This window comes from Rhea pennata, chromosome 2, assembly GCF_028389875.1.
Source record: "Rhea pennata isolate bPtePen1 chromosome 2, bPtePen1.pri, whole genome shotgun sequence".
Taxonomy (NCBI): domain Eukaryota; kingdom Metazoa; phylum Chordata; class Aves; order Rheiformes; family Rheidae; genus Rhea; species Rhea pennata.
Genome location: NC_084664.1, coordinates 56,321,952 through 56,335,800, shown reverse-complemented (window position 1 = coordinate 56,335,800; position 13,849 = coordinate 56,321,952). Strand labels below are relative to the sequence as shown.

Genomic DNA, 13,849 nt, shown 5'->3' with positions numbered 1-13,849 from the left:
CATTTCTGCTTTAAATCAAATCTTTTCTTTAATTACCCTGCACTAGTAATCTCACAAAAAAAATTCCCATGCAATAAACACTACGAAGAGAAGAGGGCTGTGAAGCCTTTCCTACTCCAGACTCAACTACCAGCTACGGAAGCTCATGAACGTGAACACCAATTAATTTGCACTATTATCAAGCAAACAAAAACAAAAAGCAAAGCAAAGATTCCTGACAGCAGACTTGGTCACAACCACTAATAACGTCAGATTGTGTCCGCTACAGTCAAATAAAGACTCACTGGGATAAAACATTTTAAATAAAAATATTCAGAGTTCTGAGATTTTAGAAAACGTTCAGCAACATGATAGCTCCCGGCAGCCAGCAAGTCAAATGAGACTGTACGTCCTGCGAGAAGCAGAGCAAGTTCTAACAGTATGTTCGATACAAATGTTTTTTTCCATTGACTGTTACGCAGATATGTACACAAAACAGAACACAAACTATGAGTCATTCATTCCCATGCCTAATCTTGTGTACTCATCTATCTTTCTTTGAAAGACAGGGAGAAGAAAAAGCCTACATTCGGTTAACTGCTGGAGTAACACATAAAATGGAGACTTTCTCCCTCCCACGTTCTGAAGTACAGGCTTCACCCAGGATATCTTGCCTTAGAATCAAGGTGTTAAAATACCAATTAGTATTTACATGCCTTTCTCCAACCTTATCATTAAGCATGGTCTCATACATACTGAAAACTGTAAATGTTAAAAACTCAAATCTTTAACAGAGCAGACCATATATAACCTACCTAACTGTGTGCATGCCAAATCTATACAAAAAAAATTGTGCTGCCTGCAAGGTGGAAATACTTTCACGTTTGTAACTGACTGCTTCAGTGTGTTGCATAGTTTTTCTAATGGTTGGCCTAGAAAGAATAAATCTAATCCTTTCTATGGGTATCTCCGCTATTTTTGAGCTTACATCCCCAAATGATACACTTTTTCCACTTTCTTTAAAGTACTGTTAAAAATATTGAGTCAGAAACTCAAAAGTGAGGAAAACATAAGATTATGTAACTAAAAAACATGTAATATGGCTCAACGTATGGGGACAAAGTGGTAAAAGCAAGCCACTGTTGGTTTCTGTGCCAATGTTACCATTTTAAAAAGCATCTTTAGAACAAGTACTATACAGAACATTCCCAATATTTACTTATCAGAAAATTAAATTTGCTGCATTTTAAACTATTAAGATATAATCAAGAAAACCTTAGAGTGAATGAGTAGATGAGTAATGGGTCTGGGTATCATAGGCAACCTTAAACAAAATTAACTTTACTGCTATTAGCTAGAGGAACATACATGGGAAGAAGTGTTCTCATGCCTGACTTTTACAAATGGGATTTCAGCAGGGTTTTGTAAGAGCTATACTCCAAAGTGAAATTAAGCATATAGCATAAATTAAGCAAAAACATATTCATGTGCGTGTAAAACACTATGCTTTTACTGGAAACTCTGCTTGAACAAGACATACCACTGTCACTTTTGTAATTTTTCCTTCTCAATTCAAGCATCTTACTATTGATCTTGCAATAGTTTACCAGGAAAATGACTGAATTCCCCACTTGCATTCTTCCTTGTGTAGACTACAAATTGGCCACAACTTCTTATCTAAAAATGCCCGCCTTATAATGAGCTACTCTTGTTGGAGAAATACAAAATGCAGTAGCCTGGAAAAAAACAAAACAAAACAAAACAAAACCCAAACTATCTTTTTGCAGCCAAATCACAATAGCACAGTCTTATTGTCTTGCTACTGTTTACAAGAGACTACTAGAAACGATTTTTTTTCTAGCATCTTCAGAGAAGTCCCCTCTCTTGCAAGGTTTACTAAAGACATATTTAATAAGCTGTTAAATAAAAACGTGAAAATAAATTGAAAGCAACATCAAAAGTATAAAAACAGAGATGGACAAAAAGCACATTACATTTGAAAGTAATGAGACAGTTTGTCATACACCCCCAAGAAACCTTTCAATTCAATTCTAGACATGGTAGCAAACAGAAAGGGAGTAAACTAATTAATAAGACATTAAGTATTAACTCAAGGCTCAGTGTGAGCCAGACAACTTAGACCTAGTGAAAACTCAGTACAAAGTGGGTGCTGACCTCTGAACCTGCACATACTTAGAGAAACTGTTTTGATAGATGTTTTCTACTCTAAATGAACAAACAGAACCACCCTCCCCTCTCATCAAACAACAACAAAAAAAAAAGCATGTCAGCACTGTATATCCTTCAGGGTTTTTACTTTCTAAAGATGCTAGAAAAGGAACCCAATTCCTGCCTAATTTTGATTTCCATCTTGTGACTCACTGTCAGCTGATATTTCTGCCAACTACACAATATATACACTTTTTTATCCACGTTTTTACTGGGCATTCCCTATAGTAATTCAGGAAGGGAGAACAGGGCAGTAGCAGAGCGAACACATTCCAAACACACTCTTGAGCCAAATCACACATCAAACTGCCCATAAGACACTAAAATATCGCAAAATTCTAGGTTCAAAAGATTCGTACTTAAAAGGAAACAGCCCCCAAAGACAAAGTGACCACTCCAATGTCAAAGGTAGCAAGCAGCAACACTGCGTAACTTCCATTCTGTTTGCTTGATTCTCTATGCTGAGGCTCCTGTAACTCAAACAAGCCAGACTAAACACTGAAGGAACCGAAAAAGTAGAAGTCCACTGGCCTTCCACAAGGGGGAGCGGGTGAGGGGGTAAAAGGAAGAGGAGGTATGCAGGGAAATTTTGGAGGGGGGGGGGGGGAACAAGAAAAATCTTGTTTTCATTTATCTTTCTAGCCTTCAAGACATACAGCTATCCAATTCTGAAAAACTGAAACAATTCAAACAAAAACGAGGTCTGTAATAAAAGCGTCTCTTCAAATGACACAATAAAAGATTACAAGGGAAGTAAAAAGCTAAAAATCCTCCAGTGTAAGATCTTCCCATTGCTGCTGCCCTCCTTAATCTCTACGTGATGAGGAGTCAAACATCTGTTCTCCCACAAAACTAGAATCCAGCAATAGAAAGAAACCTTTTACTCCACAGAATATTCAAAAAAATGTTTCTATGAGCAAAAGGCATCACTGAGTTAAGTAAAGAACTTCTAACAGTAACCAAGCCCCATTATAACCCCTTGTTAAATTTCACAATTTGCAATATTTTTAATGAAACTTTTTTCAGGTCCTGCAAAGCAGACTATTGCTACAAAGAACTATCCCCCATGCTAGCGTACATACCTTTGTCCTTCTTGAAGTCTAAAGCATCTTCCTTATCTGTCACTATTTCCTTCATATTGATAATGCTTTGGTGATTAAGCTGTCGAAGAATCTTAATCTCCCGAATAGCTGTAATTGGAAACCCTTCCTTTTCATTATCCAGACGTACTTTCTTTAGTGCCACCATTTCTCCTAAGAGAAAATGTAAATACAAAACATTAAGACTAGTAAATAAATCATGGGATTCAGATTTTCTTTTTAAATTCCCTTTCACTCTTAGTCTATTTCTGAATAGAATGAACACAATCAAATTTTAACATTTTGGTGCTTGCATCAATGCTTTGCTGAAGGGAAATAAAAGTAGGCCAGTTCAGGGAAACAGTCACACAGAGAAGTGAAACTACGCATGAGAGTTTTCAGCTAATGACTGCTAAGCGCCTCCTCAATATCTCACTTACCTGTGATATGATCCACCACACTGGGTCTGTCAATAAACCCACATGTACAATTGATTTTCAACAGCAGCTTTGGAGTCAGATGCCTACATTTGCTATACATTGTTTTATTACTATACCATCACAGGTCAGAACACATAAAAAGATTCTTCTCATCCTCCTGTCCTTCAGTGAAGTGTATGTGTTTTATGAAGACTAGAAAGGTTAGTGACTACTAACTGTACTTCTTAGGTACAGGCTAACAAATACATTTAAACCCAAGTTTTTTCCCTGCAAGCACTTAAAATGTTAACAGCATTTAAATTCTTCTAATTTTAATTAAAACTTCATTTTAATGAAGTACTTGCATAAACTCCTCTCTTGGTCTACATGTCTCCCACATGGCTCTCAGAAGAGAAAAGCACATCCTTGCCTCAGAACACCTGGAAGTCCTGCACAGATTTGGAAGAGGAAGGTCTGCCAACGTACGTTTGCACAGACAAAATGTACAGACGTTAAACAGTTGCAGGCAGGTAATCTTTCGTTCAAGTGGCTGTGAGTACATTCACATTACAAGCAACTCCAAACAACACTTCTCATAAAACACCAGAATGAAAAAGGGTACTGGAGTTTTAACAGTCAAGGACTGCTCTCTCAAGGGATTGATCAGAAAGCATGAACAAAGCTCTAGAGGTTACCTTGGGAACGGAGATGTTCTACAAGGAGGTCACCAACAGCAGTTCAAAGTCACAACCACCTTTGCTGTCTCATAACCGACTCAAGCAGAAGTTAGCCTCTAAAAGAGTCTCTTGCTTATTTAACTAATTCTTTAAATGAGACAAAATGCCTTCCAGAATGCTCAATCTTTTATTGACAAAAGAGTATGCTTCATATCCAGAAGAACAAGTACAGAGTACTTTAAATACAAGAACAAAATTTCAGAAATAAGTTGCTAAGATGAAAAAAACACAAAAAGTGATTTCTTGGCTCAGAATATTTCTGAGAGGAAGATGGCCCCCTAAAATAAGGGATCTCTGCTATAGTATTTCCTGACAAAGTGACCACCTCTGGAAAACTGTATACATCAGAAATGAAGGAGGGAAGAGGCAGTCATCTGTTCAAATCACTTAGCTATCCACAGCACATAAACTGGTTTAGACCCTGTTGAGAAACAATCTTTTATGGAGGAAAAGACTTGCCAAGCTATTCAGAAAACACTGCTCTGAGGTGGCAGAATGTCAGACATTTCTCACTCCTTAGCAGCTTCTGGGGAAAGACAGCAACCAAAACAAAGTGGATAGAAAGACAGTCCTCTTGAGCTACAGCCTCGTGTAGAAGGAGCAGAGAAGTTCAAGTAACACATCTCCTTGTGTATAATATAAGCCTGTCTGTGAAGACAGCACCTAAAAACCTTTGGCAAAGCTAAGATCAAGAAGATTGCTGCTGACATTTTGGGACTTACTGCACAGATTAGTCTGGGCACAAAAGCTATAGAGGAAAGGCATATCCTTAACCTTCCTGACTGGGCGAGTGAGCAGGGAGCAGTCTCTCAGGCATATCTTCTTAAGGTATGACTCAAACAGCAGGAGGAACAGTGCTGACGAATGCTGGCCAAATAAGAGCACCTATCTTTTCAAAGATTTTCTTGTCAACGGAAGGACTAAGATATCAATAGCACCAGGACCACTTAGGCTTTGGAAGACACAAGGTTTGTTTCCTTCTCCAAGTCACTGGAAAGACCCTCCAGAGAGTATCCTTCTAAATGCAATGCCCAGATTTTCTCTTAAAGGGAGGATCTTAGGTTGTAGACTGACTGTCCTTGGGTAAAGTACAAGGTACAATTATGAGCAACTCTGTATAACCCAACAGCCTTTAGGAGGGTATAAGCACCCATACTGATAAAGCAGAAACCATAGTCTGTGCTCCAAGTCCCATCTGACTCTACCAGGAAAGCCTCCAAAATTATTATGCAAACCTGAGGCAGAGAGCTTAAAAAATTACAGTTCTGTCAAAACATTTAGGTATATATCTGGCTAGAAATGCTAGACAGTTCAAGATACAAGACAGACAACTAAAGAATTCTCAAATTCAACAGCATATTTATAATTCTTGCTAGCAGAAGTGTCGCTGTCATATTTAACTCTGTTCCATATACGCTGTGAGGAAAGATTTTCTTTATTTGTTTTACTGCAAGCCGGGCTGGATAAACCTAGATTCTGCAAAATGGCAGCAGTACGAGCTACTCATGATGGAGGACATCTAAAAACTGTATGGCAACTCAACCATTTGCTTCTGGGAGAAGTTTAATGAAAGCACAGGTATCTTTGCTAGCTCTAGAAATGATTTATTTTACAGCGATATATACGGTACATACACAATATATTGCACTGCAGTATGCCATACAGATTCAGTTGGGAACTAATATTGAAGCAATAGAACAAAAGTCAGCAGAGATGATAATCTGTGACATCCCTAGAAGAAAGTAATGTAAATTCATTGATATGTAGAGGTAAGCATTTGAGTTTACAGAGCTTTTACCAAGATAAAAATTTATGGAGAGAGTTCAAAGGCAATAAGCACACATAGTCAAGTCCTTCCCTTACATCAGTGCTGGTCAAAAATAGATGCCACCATCGGAACTCAGGATGACAAGATGTTTTTTTATGAGCTCCTGTAAGATTTAGAAGTTTTTTTGGTCATCTGCCAGACAAAGCATAGCAAATTACCCACAAACCAGACATGACAAAAGGAAAGGCTGTAGTAAGGAGGAAGAAGGGGAAGGAAATCCTAATGTTGCAGCTTATGTCTCTTTCAAATCTTCATCTCTTAGTGATGTAGTGAGACCAGTTCTTAACTTCAGAAGATAAGGTCTCTCAGATCATACCTAAAAGATGACATAGCAAACTACAAGGAAAACTGGAATAACACAGGATTTAAAGAAATCTTTTGATTGCATAAAAGAATCCTTTTGTGGTTTTCTAGGCACTCTTAAAGCTACTCCAGAGAAGGCAGTGGTACAGATACTGCAGAACCTGCCTCCACTATAACATCAGAGGCTGCAGAAATGAGAAAAACATACTCTGACATGTCCTTCATTTTGAGCAGGCTACCTGTGTGAGGAGCAGCTGCTGCAAGCACAGGAGACATTAAAATGCTTTGACAAGATTCATCAGTAGCTGTTACAGCCAAAGAGTCTCAACATAGGTGTCATTACACAGAAATGCAAATTCTCCTCCTCTAGTGTTGGAAGTACTCACTAAGAACAGACCATGGATCTGAACAAACTCCATTCTCAAAAGCCACATTTGTAAGGTGTAGTTTTAGAGACCTGCCCAAAGCTGATGCAATAGCTTTGCCTTCCCTCTTCAATTCAGCTGCTTTGAAAACCCAATGCTGAGCCTGTTACAAGATGGCTCAAAGGGCACAAATGCCACTTTTAGCACAAGATCTGAATCCCAAGCTAACGGACCATAAAACGATCAAGCCAAGAAAATCATATAACAAAAATCAATTTCAATGTATTTTCTATTCAGAAGCAGTAACAACATTCTTATATACCCTAGTGGTGAATGCTTGCTCATCTGAGCAACAGTTTAACATAACGTGTTATTTAAAAATAACACTGTTAAAAAAAAAAGGGGGGGGGGGGCACTCAACATCCAACTTTCCAGGACTTTATGGTACAGGGGGAGATTCTCTCCCAGCTACCAGCTAGTGACTGTCAAGAGCATGAAGAAGAAAAATAGCTAAGTCTGGTGAAAAGCTTCTTTCACCCTTCCATCCCTTTAATTAACTTCACTAGTCTGTATCACCCTGTTAAGGGTGCCATCTTATTTCCACACAACTTTTCCTCCCATCTCTTCTTCACTACCTTGATTGTGCATAGAACATTAAAGCTTAAAAACAAAACAGGGAAAAAAAAAAAAAAAAAAATCAGGACTATTCAACTTAAGCTTCTAATCAGCTTTACAAGTAAATGATTTTCCAAAGCAGCAAAAGATAACTTCCGATTTAGATAAATACTAGATAAAAACAAAGAAACAAAAAAAATCCCACTTTCTAAACATCAGGAGGCAGAATACCATAAATTTTAATCAAAATACTACAAGCAATTTTTCAAAATTCAGTATTACACTTATACTTTTGAACCTACCTGTGTCTTTATCTCTAGCTTTGTAAACTTGCCCATAAGTGCCTTCACCAATAATCCCAATGATGTCAAATTTATCCACACAGCGCTTTCCCCAGTCTATTTCTTTTTCTTTAGTTTCACCGTGTCGTGGTCCACATATTCTAGAAAACAATAAGCATATCTAAGAATATAGCCTTAAAAAAGAAGAAAAAAAAAAACTTACTCCTCTAAACTTTGCAGATTTATAAAAAATGAAGTCCTTTTCATGTCACAGCTTCTTTGAACATAAAACTTTTTTAAAACTTTTTTTTATATATATTTTTTATAGTAAAACCATGGATGGCCCAAGCAAGTTTTCACACTTGATATCCAACATGGAACTGTACAGTTTAATAACCAGCAGGCTCACCCCAACTGACTCTTCTCTCTCTACTGCTTTTATTCACCTGCTCCTCACTGTGCACTACAGAACTGTAAAGAAACAATAAAAAACCCCAAAACAACAAAAACAGAGACATAAATAAGAAGTGAGATTTTACCAGAGTTTGCACAAGTGATATAAACAGGAAAGAATTATCAAATCCCCAACCTCTGGCAGTGCTAATATACGTAAGGACAGTTTTGAATTTTCTTCAGGGTTAAAACAAAATAAGACATTATTAGATAACAAGCTTAATGTATTAAAGTGGCAATAAACCATGCACTTTGACTCACACCTCTTTGAACATTAAGAAACAAAAAACTATAAACATTTTCAACAGAATACGTTTTTACTGGAGCAACAGACTAAAAAAAGTCTAGTAAAGTAAACGCACTTCGGTCTCCTCTTGCTGTGTAGCTGAGCTGTTGGTTTCTTTTCTTCAGGACTTTTGGATAAGTCAGCTGCTCCAGGCAACTCAGGTGGGAGCGGCAAGTCTGCAAGCAGATGGCGAAGCTTCTTCTCTGCTTCTTTAACTGACTTCACTGAAATATTCTCTCGTAAACTATTAAAAAAGACCACAGATTTACTAGTATGTTGAACACAGTACAATGGTATTAAAATACATACATGAAAACCTATCAGAATTACTAGTTTCTTTAGTATGTTCATGCGTGGGCAAACCCAGAATAACTGAAACCTCTGCTCTTAGAATTTGCAAGACATTGATTAATGCTTTACAAATAGCTAGCAAGCAGCACTCTGAAAGATGTACAGCTAACTATTGAAATTCTACAGAGATTGTGAAATCAGATTTTAAGACCTCACACTTCTGGTGAAAGCTGAAGCTGGACGACACAGCAAGCCTTACCAGCCAGAGCAACAAGTCCATGTGGGTTCCAGGCCAGATTTCTTCTGCCACACAAGTCTCACAATTTTTTTTTTTTTTTTTTTTTTTTTTTTTTTTGTCGCTGTTTGTTTGTTTTTTTAAGCTCAGAGCCTAGATTATCAAGAATATCCAGGACTTTGTTGCTGCTAGGTGTCAGAAGCACAGAGGTCAAATCTGTATTCCGACTGACTTTCCACACAAGAGAAGATCATTCTAATCCAACACACTATAACGTTGCTCTCCAAAGATAACTAGCTTCATGGTCACAAAAACTGCAGGTTATTATGAGGCAATCCATACCACGTCATTCACAGATTCTAACAGTCTCATATACTCAGTAAAACACTTTAGATTCAATACTTCTAGTGATCAACACTCAAATCAAGAGAAATAAAATCAGATGAGAAATTGATTCAGTTTTTTTCTGCTATAGTTACTGATATCTTTGGCTGTCATTATTTGCTAATTATGATTTATTATTAAAAAAAAAGTCTGTCTCAAGAATCTCCCTAACACATATGTACCACAATGTATGTCCATAACAATAATTATAAACAATAATTCCAGAGGTGCTTTTTCTATTCCAATGAGGAAATTCTGCAAATATCATACCTCTTGCAGCATGTTTTTTAAACATGTGGTTCAATTTTACCTTTATTCCTTTAGTTGTTTGTATTCCGTTAGTTGTTTGGCTTGTTCCTTTAGCTAGCTTTTTGCAGTATCCTATATTCAACAATTTTAAAATCATGACTATCTCTGAACTATATACAACTACGTAACTGTCTCTGGCACAGGACTCTCATAGTATTTTCCCTTTAAATTCCAAATTTTGTCACTGCATGGAGAAAACTTTCTGTCATACTTCAAGAGAATGTTTTCCAAGATTGCTCCACTTGCAAGATCACACTATTCTACTGACATCTTCCTCCTCTGGGAGCCTTTTATGGAGCTTTTTCGGCAACTTTGTATCTACTTAGAAAGAACTTGCTATTATTTCATCATAAAGAATGAACATATTCTTTCTTACTTTTATTGCAATTAGTAAGCTACAGATATTTAAGTAAAGCATTTCAGTGCTTCCAGTGGCCTGTATCTATGTTTCATGATGAAAACAAAACATTTGGATGTCTTCCAACATTTTTAAGCTGCCGCTGTCTGAATTCAAAGAACTTCTTCAAGGAAGCATATGCTGTCTTCATCACAGATAAAATGGTTGGTGTGCTTTAAAAAAAGTAAACCACTTTTGAACAGAGTAAGTATTCACCATGGTAAAGAAAAATTCTTAATTTTGAAGTTCAAATACCTGTATTGGTCTAGCAATTCTGCACCCTTTCAGTATTAGTGAGAGTACAACATACAAGAGGTTCTGAGGCAGGTTTCAAAATAAGTACAAGAAAAAAAGAAGCAGCCAAGAAAAGCCTTTTTGCAAGTCTGTTAAAATCACACCCACTGACCACCAAAACAGTTTCCCCTTTCAGCTAACCTATGCAGTGGTTTTGCAACACTGCTGCTCCTATAGGCAGTTTATTTATGGGTTTATCAGATTCCTACTGAACTTCAAAACTGACAGTATATTAGGAGCCAGCCAGTTCTGCAGAGCATCAAGCTTTCGTTGTTGACACAATTTCCCTGTAGCAACTGTGAGTCCAAAGTAAACACTGTTGCTTCCCCCCCCTCAAAAAAACCCTCATTTATCTTTGATGACTTAAGGTTTATCATAACTTATAATCATAACCATTCTCATCCAAAGTCTAGAACATCATACAGGCAAAACAAAGTAAAGCATTAATGACATTCTATATTTTGGCAATTAATCTTTCCAATGCAGCTGCTTACAATCATTAAGCTTCCCTGTACCCTCCTTTTCTTTTTGGCAAAGAAGAATGAGCTTGAATTCTGATATACCTGTTTTAACTACAGTTAAACCACACAAATACACTATATAAACTTATACGTGTAGTTTAATAGTAGTTAAAACAGTTCTTATATTAAGAAAATACTAATAATTAGAAGCAAATGGCCATTTTTAAGAAGAAATCTCATTTCACGCTACCACAACCAAAGCCCATCATCATATATGGTCCATATACGCCCACCCAGCTTTTAGTTAAAACAGTGAATCTTGCTTTCAAATAAGTGTCAGAAATCCCATTTATCTATACAGGATGGCTTTGTGATTAATATGTCTCTGCATCCACCACATAGATGTAATCCTGAACAACTGAAATGACATTTGCTAGAGCCAAGAAACAATTTCTCTTTTACTAAGAAAAAAAAAAAAGTCTAATGCTTCGTTAGGTTGAATTTATCCATCAAACCCTGTGCATTCTAATGTTTAACTCTCTGCACTAAGTTGCTAATAAATACAAAGAGAAGCATGTACACCTCTTCATAACAACTTTTACTAATCATATACCAGACACTTTTCAAAGAGGAGACAAGAAACTACTTTCACAGATATGAGATATGAAATAAGGTATTTCATAATGTTTTGAAATCTCTTTTACAGCTTCAGTTTTTACACAGCTGTATCACACTATGAGTTACTATTTCAACACTAAGAAATTATTTTACAAGTTGTGAGATGATGATCTCTCATATACATGAGACACTCATATTATGAGTAGTATCAAAAGCAGTTCTCCTGAAAGTCAATACCAAAACCGAAAGACAAATTGTAAATTACAGCTCAATTGCCTAACTTACTAATACAAATAATAGCAAACATTCTCCTTTAGAACTACAAAGAGCCTTAATGCAGTCTAAACTCAGACAACGCTTGGGATATAGATAGGAATTTCTTCACTACAGAGAAGCTTTTAGGCTGTAGAAGTGAAGAGGAGTGACAAGCCATGAACCTCACTTCCATTATATATACACATTCAGAACAATAATGATCTCTGAAATCAGTTGCACTAAAATAATGCTCAGCTATAAAAACAACTGCCCATCCAAAGAGAAGAGAAACTTTGCCCGAAACCCCAGAAAATTAGAGAAAGTTTTTTCAGATACAGCTATTGAATTCATATTTTTTCTTATAAGCATGTACATTTGCACTTAACTTGAAATATCAAATTTTACATGTGCAGTATTCCTAAAGCTATTGTGTAAATGCAATTTTAAATCAACTCTTCAGTCTAATTTTTATTGAAAGATTCCTCCTGGAATAAATCTTCCTTTTTCATCAAAATTTTCAGTAGGTTATTTTCATTTTAACATCACACTCCTTCAATTCACTAACAAAGACCATCTTAAAGCACTAAAAAGCAAGAACAATCTACCCAATGCATCGTCTGATCCAGCAAATGAGATTACACCTATCTGTTCTTTAAAGAAAACAAACAAACAAAAGAGAAGCAAACAAACAAACCCCCAAATCAAAGCTATGTCACAACTCACCTATCAGGATCTTTATCTTCAGGCAGCATGGGAGGCAAAGGCAAGGGTGGCAGTGTGGAAGTTGGTAGTGCAACATTTCGATCCTTCTCCTTGGTTACTACACTTGGTGCACTCGGTTTGCTTTTCTCTTTTACAGTGGCCGGTTGCTGTTTTACAGCAGCTAATTTATTCTCTTTTACTGCTGTAGCTTTCTGCTTAGTAATTTTCTCTGCAATTAAATTATTCTCCCCTTTTGTTTCTGGAAGAGGGACCTTCGCTTTTGCCTTATCATTTTTCAAATTTGCACCGCTTGTAGGAGAAGGTGTATGCTCAGTTTTTATTTTCTTCAGGTCCTTCACATTGTTCACTTGAGGCACACTTACAGCAGTGTCAGTGCTTCCCTTAGTAGGTGTAGAAGTGTTTGAAGCTTTTGCACTGGCTTTGGCTGCTTCAGCAGCTCTTGCTTTTTTGTTTTTGTTCAACTCAGCAGCCAGGCTACTCTTCAGAGTCAGTGTACTTGGTGAAATACTTGAGTGACGACTCCTGGATCTAGATAACCTGTGTCTGCTACGAGACCTTGAGTGCCTTGATGAATATGGACTCCTGCTTCGAGATTTTGCTGACCTCCTGATTCAAAAGAGTAGAGAACAAGCAAGTTAAGAATTAGTCAAGTATCTACTTTTTTGACCAGCATTTTTTTTTTGCTGACCACTATCCCCAGGCATATAGAATGAACAAAAATCTATGAAATAGGAAAGGTGAGGCCAAAAAAAAAAAAAAAAAAAAAAAAAAAAAAAAAACCAACAAAAAAATCCCACTATGAAGTTAAAAAGCTAAGATTCTACACCTGAACAGGTTGCTAGAAAATGCTGAAGCTTTCTTAGATTTGAGGTTTCTCCCATTAAAGAACTGCAAAATGTCTGTTCCCTTTTCCTCACTATGTTAGAAATATTTTTCTACTTTAAAGAATATCTGATGCTACGCAATTTACAATCTCCTTTAACACATGCAACATTGATCTGTTAAAATCTGGAAATATTCAGTTGCCTACAGATCCAGAATTCAGCAACAAAATGAATGTGTTCCAAAGTGACAAAAAAAAAAAAAAAGTACTGAAGCAGTAAGCGTAGAAACTTAAGTTTTACTTTACGACTATCATTACCTGAGAAATAACACTGCATATTAAAAGATGGAATGCAATACAGCAATAAATCTTAGTTTTCAGAATTTAAGTGTATTCTTTTTTTCATCTAAAAGAGAGTTCCTTGCACTTACTTTTTACATCTACTGATAAGCAAACATAATCTGCAAGCAGCATTCCACTACATT

General features: G+C 36.7%; 1 protein-coding gene across 5 annotated transcripts in view; it reads right to left on the bottom strand.

Moving 5' to 3' along the window:
• CDK13 (cyclin dependent kinase 13) overlaps positions 1-13,849 on the bottom strand; it is a 53,867-nt gene that overhangs the window by 29,309 nt on the left and 10,709 nt on the right. For all 5 annotated transcript variants that reach the window (XM_062569578.1, XM_062569581.1, XM_062569582.1 and 2 more), the window contains exons 2-5: positions 12,542-13,147; positions 8,651-8,818; positions 7,857-7,996; positions 3,291-3,461 (exon numbers count right to left, since the gene is read on the bottom strand). In XM_062569578.1, coding sequence (XP_062425562.1) covers positions 3,291-3,461; positions 7,857-7,996; positions 8,651-8,818; positions 12,542-13,147 — 1,085 coding nt within the window. The remainder of the gene's footprint in view (positions 1-3,290; positions 3,462-7,856; positions 7,997-8,650; positions 8,819-12,541; positions 13,148-13,849) is intronic.